The sequence below is a fragment of the Drosophila elegans genome, unplaced genomic scaffold (genome assembly GCF_018152505.1).
Source record: "Drosophila elegans isolate 14027-0461.03 unplaced genomic scaffold, ASM1815250v1 contig_208, whole genome shotgun sequence".
Classification (NCBI taxonomy): domain Eukaryota; kingdom Metazoa; phylum Arthropoda; class Insecta; order Diptera; family Drosophilidae; genus Drosophila; species Drosophila elegans.
The window spans coordinates 5,468,297-5,478,963 of record NW_024545578.1 but is presented as its reverse complement, the minus strand read 5'-3'; the positions used below and the strand labels follow the sequence as shown (position 1 = coordinate 5,478,963).

General features: G+C 38.4%; 2 protein-coding genes across 6 annotated transcripts; one reads left to right on the top strand and one right to left on the bottom strand.

Moving 5' to 3' along the window:
- The first annotated feature begins 427 nt into the window (after nt 1–427).
- On the top strand, nt 428–2,471 carry LOC108146349. Of its 4 annotated transcripts, none has more exons than XM_041708242.1 (6): nt 428–676; nt 735–838; nt 894–1,028; nt 1,095–1,468; nt 1,535–1,680; nt 1,734–2,471. In XM_041708242.1, the coding sequence occupies exons 1-6, from the start codon at nt 570–572 to the stop codon at nt 2,329–2,331; spliced, it is 1,464 nt and encodes a 487-aa protein (XP_041564176.1). In that variant the 5' UTR covers nt 428–569; the 3' UTR covers nt 2,332–2,471. The 4 variants fall into 4 exon arrangements, with proteins under 4 accessions (XP_041564176.1, XP_017127811.1, XP_041564178.1 ...); XM_017272322.2 differs by having other exon boundaries at nt 1,092–1,468; XM_041708244.1 differs by lacking the exon at nt 735–838 and having other exon boundaries at nt 633–676; nt 1,092–1,468.
- LOC108146348 (nose resistant to fluoxetine protein 6) lies at nt 2,459–10,043 on the bottom strand. 2 transcript variants are annotated; one of them, XM_017272320.2, is made up of 6 exons: nt 9,582–10,043; nt 6,595–7,217; nt 4,761–5,610; nt 4,063–4,428; nt 3,457–4,000; nt 2,459–2,869 (listed from the first exon to the last, which is right to left on the bottom strand). In XM_017272320.2, the coding sequence occupies exons 2-6, from the start codon at nt 6,956–6,958 to the stop codon at nt 2,738–2,740; spliced, it is 2,256 nt and encodes a 751-aa protein (XP_017127809.1). In that variant the 5' UTR covers nt 6,959–7,217; nt 9,582–10,043; the 3' UTR covers nt 2,459–2,737. The 2 variants fall into 2 exon arrangements, with proteins under 2 accessions (XP_017127809.1, XP_017127810.1); XM_017272321.2 differs by lacking the exon at nt 9,582–10,043 and adding an exon at nt 7,841–9,553.
- Between the last annotated feature and the right edge of the window lie 624 nt (nt 10,044–10,667).

The following is a 10,667-nucleotide window of genomic DNA, read 5'->3' as shown; positions in this document are numbered from 1 at the left end:
TCTCTTAATAATTCTCAGTCAACCCCCAAATGCTAAAACCTTTATACGCCACTGAAATGTTAACTAGGAGCGAGGCAGTGCTCTCTATTTTATTTTCGCAGGCGCGTGTTTAGGGATGAAAGTAAAATATCGATATACACTTAAATTTTTGGGGTGACCATTGGGTCGATCGCTTATCAAACAAGCAAAACCTAAATATTAAAATTAGAAAGATTACTTTAAAGTACTCATACGCCACATATGCTAGCTAAAAAATTTTACTTGCTAAAACTGCACAAAAAATCTGCTTAATTTGGAATAAATTACAAAAAATTAGGTTCATTCAAAATATCAACCACCATTTGCGATTTTAATCTAGCCTTGCGATAATTCCTTATCAGTGAGTGATCTGATTAGAACTGTTAGATGGTTCTTTGTTTGAAATGTCAGTCGTTAAGCAACCTCATTCGTATTTTTTAGACGATCAATGTTTTAGATTTATGCTATCGATAACACAGTAGCAGTGCAACTTCCATCTGCAACATGCAACAGATAGGGACAATTTGCAGAACAAAGACATATTCGCAAAGATGAGTGAATCAAGAAATAAAGAAGAGTTTTTAATTCCCACGGTCAGGGAGGTGCAGCAAATGTTTGCCGAACTCTTAAGCCATGGCGACGATATAACATGGGACTTGTAAGTTTTTTCAAATTCAGCTTGACCTAATATTATAAAACTGAATCTGACTCAACAGATTGTCCGCCAATCAGGGGAACATTTTGAAAAGCAAAGTGAATGAGTTTAATGAAGGTTCTTCCGAAAGGACACCTTTTATGTTTTCTTCGATTTGGGGCCAACGTAAGATAATCGAGTTTTCTAATTTTTATTTGCCTTAACTATGTTTTTCCATTAGGAAAGTTTACAAACGGCCAGTCGCTCACATCTCAATTTTTTGTAATGATAGTGGATAATGCCACCAATCCAAAATTGGCGGAGCAAAGCAGATCCTGGCATCTATATCCGGTTTTTCGCTGTCGACGTTGCGTGGGTAAGCTTTGTATGTGAAATATATAATTTTTAGTTTAAGTTTTAATATTACAATTACTTTTAGAAGACGAAAACATTCAAGCCAGCAGCTTGAACTGCTGCATGGTGTATGTCACTCAGCACTCTACCTACTCCAATTGGAATGAATTCCTCAATCTGACAACTTTAGGTCCTGGTGTAATGGTGACCCCGAATCGTGGAGTCTACAAACTGATCGATGGTCAGGTTGAGCTTAAAACATATTTAATCGAGGAACAGCCTGTTTACAGGATGGGTCCCAAGTCTAGAAATCGATCCATAACTCCCGAGTCTTTGGCAGTAGCCTCTAAAACACAAGTAATCCGTGAAAATCACAGACGTAGTCCAGCTAGAATATTTACAGCTACGATAGAAACTTCGGTATCATTTTTGAAATGCGAACGGATGCTAAATTTGCTCTTGGTAAGATTTTATTACCATCATATTTTAATATTTGCTTCAGAGTTTTATTTTTTTTTATTGATTTAGAATCCTCAAGATGTCCAGCAATCTTGTGATGCGAGTGAGTTGTCCACATCTTTAATTTTATTTACTCACAGCGTTAACAATTTACGCTTGGCATCGTCAATAATCAAAACAAATAATTCTCCCAAAATCTTGGTTGATCGACTTAAGTAAGTATAAAATATTAAGTATGTTTTTAAATACCAATTGAACCGTTTTTTAGATGTGTTTTCACCAAGATATCCGAGGAATCAGCTCGAAATGAGGGCAATATGGATCTTATACGTAGTGCCAATACAGTGCCCACAAAAGAAGAGCTCGATAAGCTGTTTAATCCCAAAAAGAAAATACTACAAAACAAAACTAATAAATCCAATAATGAACCTATGGATTCACCAGAGATAACCACTGTTAATATCAAAGGAGAAGATATTAAACTTGAAGACTATGGCACCATCATAAATAAACACATTGTTTGCTCAGAAAGCTTTGAAAATCTGATAATCTGCATGACTGAAAACCTGGAACCCGAAATGTTTAAACTGATTCTACAGCTAACGCAAACTTTTATGGAAACCACCAGAATGGAATTAATTAAGCTGCTAAAATACTTTTTTTCCACGGAAAGTGTTCTTTATCAGATCATTTTGTGTATAAAGAAACATCACTCGAACTTGGACATCAATGAAGTTGAAGAGCAATCGCCAGAAATTTTAAGGCGTGTGCGATATTTCTATGTCTCTTGCAGCCCAAATTCTCGACCTGAATTTATGAAGAAGTGCGAAAAATGTGTCGGTTACTACGATGTCTTTAATAAGTAGTCAGTATTTCAAGATTTCACTGCCCCATTATCTGTATATAATACACGAGAAATTGCAATTTGTATTTTTTATACCTAACTGATAATAAGTTGAGAGTAAAGAATCAAAAATAAAGAAATTGCATTTATAAGCATTGTCAACAATTCTATATTCTAAGCTGGGGAATGAAAGAGTGTTTAAGCAAATACAATACGTATATCGGAAGTGATCTACAGCTAGGGATTATCTTATTAAGTATGGTGGCCACCGATGTACAGGGTATTTAGATAAGTATATATAGCATTGACTAAGACAAGACTAAGCCTAGTGATTCGATAATGATGAGTAGTTGTACATGAAAGCGATCACAATTGTCAGATGGAGGCGTGTGCGTTGACCTTAACGATCTAACTTATTGCTAGCATCTTTAGGCACTTTTCGGCCTGCTCTGCCGTCGGTTCAGCAGGCTGGAAAGATTGCTGAAGGGCATCTCGAAGGCCAGCGAAAAGAGGATGGAGGCCAGGTAGACGATGACAGCGAAGCCGCACGTGACCACGCACTGGAATAGCAAATAATATTTAAATTAATGTTTATAAAAAATACTATATTTATATTACCAACCACTATAGAAACTCATAATATAATATCCAATATTGGGGAAGTGTTTGGATAAAAGGTTTCTGATAGAGCTTTCCACCAAACACTTCCCCAAAATTATTCTAATTTGGACTCTTAGCCATATATTTTCCAAATATTTTTTCATTTAAATCTTTCCTTACTTACACCCCAAACTACAACTTCAAGAACTTAAACAGTATTTAAGAAAGCAACTAAAATACCTCCTTGAAATATCATCCAACTGGTACAAACTATTAGAGTCCTCACCATTTTTACTGTAGACCCACATAAATAGAAGAACTCAGGTATTAAATCCATATCATTACCAATTTTTCTGCCCTTTCCCCACACAGAAAAGCTTCCTTCAAATACTACTACTATAAACTACTTTCTTACTTAAGTCAAATATAATCAATCAAATATAATGAGTGTTAACAAAATATCAAAAAATAGAAAAAGGCCTTTGGTTGCTATAGTTTCTATAAATCTGCGTTAGCTTGTAGTTTATTATAGATAATAAATACTCACCAGCATGAAGGGATCTGCATGCGTGCTGGCGTTTGTTAAGCTGTAGAATAATGCGATGACCAGCGGATTTAGCAGGTAAATGGCGTAGGACAGCCGACTGACATGCTGAAAGCCCTTGGCCTCCAGCAGTCGTGACCACCACACCCCCCGCCCACTGCAGCTGCGCGCTATCATCCAGCATACACTCAGCGAAAAGAAGAGGCGACCCATCACGAAAAGCGTGATGGCCATCAGAGGGCCCAGATCTCTTTTCACCGTCGAGTAAATGCAGGCGAAGAACACCAATAATGCCAGATGCCAGCAGAAACGCTCCCTAGAATCACTGATCTCTAAGTGGACTCTCTTTTCCAGGAACAACCAAGCTGTGGCTGCTCCCAGGATATATGGGAGGACTCTCACAAAGGGTGAAGTGTAGATTTCCGTTCCGGTGGCAAATGCAGCATCAAAGGACAACTGAAACTTGATGCTCAGGCCGATGCTGTAGGACCAGGCAATGGTGGCCACAAAAGAAGAGGCCACCAGGGCTTTCACTACCTTTGGATATCTGTTTGTCAAAGAAACATTATTAATTAAAAAGTATCTGTTCTAATGGACAAAAACACATACTTCACATAGAGAAACAGCAGAGCATTGGCCAGGATAAAGAACTGCATTTCGCAGGCCAAGGACCAACTCCAATTGGCGCACATATCCCGATGATCGAACAGGTTCTGGATGAACAGCAGGTTGCGCCACCAGTGCTTGGAGCACATCTCGTCGAACCGCTCGTTGATGTGGTAAACAGAGACGTCTCCAATGTAGGCGTACACCAAATCCACGGTGGCCATGACCACCAGATAAAGTGGTCCAAGTCGCAAATACCGATGGAAGAGCAGTTTGCCAAAGAGCTTTACATTTTCACTCAAACTATTCCGTCGCACTGTCTCCAGTTGCTGGGAATTTCTCAGGAAGTTGAACGTTTGCAGGAAGCCACTGGAAAAAATCATGAAATACTTTTAGAATAAATGTTAAGATAAAACACTTTTTTGAAAAAAAAACAGAATTAAAAAAAAAAATGTAATAAATTCATATACAAAATAACTTAAAACCGAAATGAATGAAATTCTATTCAAAAAATATTTAAACTGAGTACAAAATATTTGGATTTACTACATTTATATATAATTTTTTTATATTTTAAAAGTAATCCCTGTTTGTTTTTTTTTTAAATTATATGAAAACATCTGCAAAGGTGTTTAGCTCTTATTATATTTTCTGTATGTTTATTTGCTAAGTTAAGTTTTTCCCAGTGTATATAAGCCCACCTGATGGTAAAGAAGACGTCCACGAGCAGAGGCGCCGATGAAACGTACTGGAAAAAGGCCTGTTCGGCATACGAAATCAGCACCGTCTTGTTGTGAACCGTGAAGTACATGAACCACACCACGTGGAACACCATTATCCAGATGGCGCACACAGATCGCAGTCCGTTCATCAAGGGGATTTCATTCGGAGAATTCTCACGCACCGCAAATATCTTGGTCCAGTTGGCGGGCACATCCCAGCAGGGTATAAACTTCTGTAGCCTTTCCAATTGCAGAAGGGAGTTTAGTCCACGCCACAATTCAGATTCAGCGGGTGCTAAGCCAGGTTCGGGTTCCTCAGTGGAAGATTCCAATTTTTTGGTGGCCGTCAGTTGCTGAGCACAAAGCATCAGCACTCCAGTGGCCAGGACACAGGCCACCAAAAGTCGGAAGCTGGCTCTCTCGAAGAATTCCTCCTTCAACTGCAGATCCTTCATATAGACCACTTCCGGTCGGATATCGAAGATCTCGTTTTCAGCAAAGGTCCCTCCAGCCACGTAGTCCTGGGCCAGACTCTTGACCTCCTCCGAACTGCAGGCACTCGGGAGGCACAAGCCGATGTGGATTATCTGCTCGGACATTAGCTTTATCTCCACCTGCCAGGGTGAACTGTGCCGCAAATACAGTACCCGGTAGTCCATGTCAAAGGGTGCCTTCTGGGTAATAATTCCGTAGTGCATCACACGATCGAAGTTCTTCGACAGGGTTATGCCCACGGGTCTTTGGACACCGCGACAAGCTTCCCGACTTCCCAGCCAATAGTTCTGGCCATATACGAAGCCCGAGGGTTTCGTTCCCGATGCATCCAAAACTGTGGGGAAATTGTAAGAAAATCCATAAAGTTAAGTAGGTATATATATAGGCATAGGGGTATTAACCTAAAAGGTTCTGTATTAAAAAATTCAAGCTCCATTAAGAATTGATCTTTAATTGTTGTCCCTAGCTGTTGAGCCACTATTGACTTACCAATTACCACTTTCCGTGAATCATTGTGTTTTCTGTATCTAAGTTTAAAAAAGATAATTTGTTTACTATTTTAATTGGTAAAGTACTCTGAAGTACAGAACTTTAAAAATATTTCCATAAGTTATTCCACAAAACCCCCTTAATGAATCACTGTCTTATCCTAACGAGTTATTTGAAGAGTGTAGTTGTAAGGGTCCACATGTAGTTATGACCTTCCTAAGGTGCGAATTTCAATAGAAAACAGTTGATTTTGTGAATCATTTATTTTTCGTTTAGAGGGCATGTTTATGTAAAAGCTACGGTCCAAATAAAGGTGTCATCAAAATATTTTCAACATATTTATTTAATAATCTTTATTTGCTTTGATGATTATAGGCTTCTATGAATATACGCACAAATATTTAAGAAGAAAGGTCAATAATTAGTAAAGATTACAGAACACATATGGATTGATTTATTTTTGTGCAATGTTTAATTGTTTGAAAAAATATTGACGCACCGAAACTTTCTTTTTACTAAACACACTTTACTATTGAGTAATAAGGAATTGATTTGTTTCCTTGCTTTCCTCTTTCTTCTTAACTATTTATCTTTTATTGTGCAAAAATTGGTTTTGATTTTTCTCATTTACCTTTTGATTTACCGAGGTGTTCTCTTATATCAAGTTTCTCCATTTATGTTAAAAATGGCTACTTACATTCCTCAGGGTTTTTTAATCTATACCATTTTAAAGTTGATAAGTATTTCTATCTTTATGGCCCAAAGCATATGGGGTTTTCTCGGGGTTTCTTCCACTTAATAATAATTTAATTTGGATTTTTCCACTCACCCTTCATGGCCCATGGCTGTTTGCCCAGTATGCCGCGCTGCACCTGTCGCAGCTGCGCATGGCACTTTTGGCTGACGCTGCTCTCGTTGGCCACTTTTGTGAGCCCAAAAATGACGGAGGTGCGCGTCAAATGGGTTTCATGCGGCGAACTCACAATGGCCGATTTGGTTTCCAAAATCTCCAGTTCATCTGGCACCGATTGCGATTCATTGAGCAGCTGACTTTGATATCGCTGCTGTTGGTGTTGCCAGGTTTGTGAGGTGGTCTGATTGCTGGCGCCCTTGGCCAAAACCGAGCCCAGCCAAAGGCCGAGCAGCATCAGCAAGACCCATAGATATGGTTGAGAGGTGCGCCTGATCTCCATGCTGCTGCTGCTGCCGCGGTACTTAGTCACCTTGGCTTATATTTATATTTATTTGTATTTATTTGTATTTATTTGTTTTTGTTAGTACCCGAGTGCGCGTATTGTGCGAGATATTTGGTCCGCGCGCTTGTTTGGCTATCTCAAATGGCTTGTTTGATTGCTGTTTGCCGCCGTCCGCCGAAGGTCACCGCACTACGATTCACCTCACCTCAACTGGCCACGCCTCCTCGCCTCGTCGCCCCTCCCGGATTTCAGCTACCTGTGGTATTGATATTGGTTAATGCTTGCCAATTGATGGGGAGAAACTTTCGTCGGCCATCGACGGCCAATAAGCACGTTTTTCAAATCGCATTTTAGTGTAGTATTTCCCACTGACACACATTGCACACCAAGTTCGCTGCTCTTTGCATTTGCCGATTGCATTAGAATATTACGCATACGCAGAGTGTACGGCACTTGCCGGTTAAATAATCTTCATTTGGCAAAGGAAGCCGAGAAAATGAGGGCGAGTTTCGAGCAATAATTAACTTTTAACGTCCGTATTTCATTATGAATGAATTGCAGCTTTGCTTTTAGCTATTAGTATGTCCGAAAAAAAAAAGATTTTGCAACATACTCAGACACAATGTAGCACCAAAATGGGTCAACATTTAATTATCATTTTGTTTATATATTAATAAACTCATTTATTTTATATATATTAATTTGAGCAACAGGCCATTTCACAGTCCCATTTAAGTTTTTCTTGATTTTTTGAATTGGTTAACAATTAATTTTGCTATAAACTACAAATTGGTGGCTATTCTATGTAAAAATTTCTTTTCGCTGTGTAAAAATGTAAACAAACTTGGCCAAACACGCAACACACGCACTATAACTTACTCATCATCGATTCAATTAGAATATTACGCATACGCCGTGTAAGCCCAATTACCGGTTAAACATTCGGCGAAAGAGTAAAAACGCAGCAAGGTACACTTATGTAATAATTAACATTTAATAATTTTGCGTTTTATTTTAATTGTATTGGTACTGTGGCCACAAACAAACGGCACGGGGAGTAAAAGTTTTTCAAAACGCAGCAAAAAAAGATAAACAAAAACCAAAAAAAACGAGACTCAACCCAATTCCGCTGGGAGTGCGACTCAAATGGAGACTAAGGTTCAATTGATTGCCTGCGTTGCCCGGCGACGATTTTGAGTTTTTGGCTTTGAGTATCGGGTTGAGTTTCGTTTTGAGTTGTTTTTTATTTGGAGTGAAGACTGCGGCACTGCGCAGGTGTAAAGGCAGCGGCGACGCCGGCAGCGGTGCTCCCATTGATTTTGGACCCAACTGGACGCCACTGCTGCTGCTGACCACACACAATCGACGATTTGTTGTTGCCGCTGGCCTTTCGTTTTCGCTTTGACACACTCACACACAAACGCAGCTCACTCATACGTAATAATTCGCAGGTTATTGTTTATTATGACTAAAGGTGCGCGTAATCAAATTTAACAGACAAAAAGCGCGGTTAAAGAATTATGTGCGGCTTTGTGGCGTACTCAATTGAGTAAAAAGAAATTACGATGGAAATTGCTCAAGTCAAATTTATTTGGAGGAAAGAAAACTAGAAATTAAATGAACACAAGATTTGTTATGAAGTTTTGTGGCCTTAGAACCTTAGGATAATGTTTTATTTATGTTTCTTACTGTGTTAATAATAATGCATCAATGCTTGCAGTTGACACTTTAATTCGGAATTTAAAACAAAATTAAGGCATAATGAATTTCATACCTGCTTAAAATACCTAATAAAAATACCTAAATTGGTATAAAAACCCAATTTCATAATCATTAATGAACATTTTTTTTAAAAAGCCTAAATTTTATGTTTGCTCAACAACAATTATGTAAATTTTCAATAATTTGAATAACAAAAAAGTAATTCTTATTCATGCTTTCGATTGATATAAATTACCATGTTCCTAATCAACAATGAAAATCGATTGAAAGTGTGCATTTTATAATACACTGTTGATTATTTTTGTTTTAAAAAAATAAACTACGTTTTATTTACAATAAAATCTTATTTTGTTAGGTAATTAAGACTTCTTTATAAGAAGTTTTTTAAACACAAATGTTACACATGTTTTTTGCATAAATCTAATAGTCGTTTTGCCACTTGCAATTACCGCAGTAATTAAGAACGTTTGAGTTGCGATTTGCGACACTATTTTTTTCGCTGTGCATGGTTAACGCTTTTTGCTCGTTTTCTCGCTTTCCTAAGCGATCTTTTTGTTTGTTTTGCATAATTTAGCCGCCGCTTCTTTTGTGGCAAGCGCAACGCGAGACGCCCATCGATAACTATATATATATGTATATGTATGTATATGGACTTTGCCTATTGGGGGTTTCGAAATATGTTTGATCTGCATTTACATAACACTCCTAAGCTCGCGGAATTGGTGTGCGACGGGTGCGGGTATAGAAAAAAAAAAAATACAAAATATTGCGATGCGATGCGGATCCACACTAATGGCCTGCTTATGGTACACTGTTTGTGGGACTGTTGATCAGAACCCAATTAACAAGTCATATTTGCACAGAGCTCAGAATCCGCTGGAGTTCCCACTCAACTTACTTTGATTTTCGGCGTTTCAATTATATTTGTTGCTTTTCGAAACTCGTTGAGCGCTTTTATTTTCACTTTTCCCTACATTCCGGCGGTGGTTAGTTAAGATTATTTTAACTTTTATTGAGACATTACCGAGATGAGATCCGCGTGTCTCTGAATTTGCTGGATTTTATTTATCTTTTTTTTTTTTTTTTTGATTTTCGTTGTACCTCCGAGACTTTAGCTCTTGGACTTGGACCGACTTTCGTTTTCGTTTCTTTCGCTGGCTGATAAAACGCACTGCACAACAGATTAGCTGGCTATATATATATATGGCCCACTCTTTCTTCTTGGCCTCTTGCCTCTCTTTCTCGGCTTTGCTCTGGCCCTGCAACTTGTTTGGTCTTTTTTATGCCTTTTGTCAGCTTCTGTTGACGTTGACGTTAACCGAATTTCGGTTTCATTTTCGCTTAACTTTTGATGAGGGCCACGACGCGTGCAACGTTTTGGTAACAACTGTGTGCCGCTGCATTTTGGCTCAAAGTTTTATAAACTTGGTCGCTGGTCAACTGAGTGGACTGCGCAGTCGCAGCGACGCCGGTCGCGCAGCAGCCGAGAGATAAATCAACAATTGGAATTTCAGTCTCAAGATCAACAAAAGACGACCGACTACCGACTACTGACTCCCTTACGCGCCCGAGTCCGAGTATTCAGTTTTTTTAGTTTCCAGTCCCGATTTGTCAGTGGTCAGTAGTCGTTATTTTCGCCTACTCGGCTTCGGCTTTTCGCTCGTCAATTGCACGCACATTAAAATCTCTTTCTCTTTCATTGGCTCTTTCTCCGTCTTGTCTCGGACGGTCCAGACCCTTCAATTAACCGAAAGCCTCAATCAAAAGTCGCTCTTTGAGTGGCTTAAATAAAAAGTAAAAATAATAGCCCATTTTATTGCCATGTGAGACTCATAAAAACCACTTACTTAAGATTATTTTTTTATTACAAAAAAGTTATAATTTTAAACATAAAAACATCTTTTATTATTTATTATTGGTAGTAATTTTTTTTTAAATTTATATATTTATTTTAATAAACTGACTTATTGGTAACAGTAAAAAA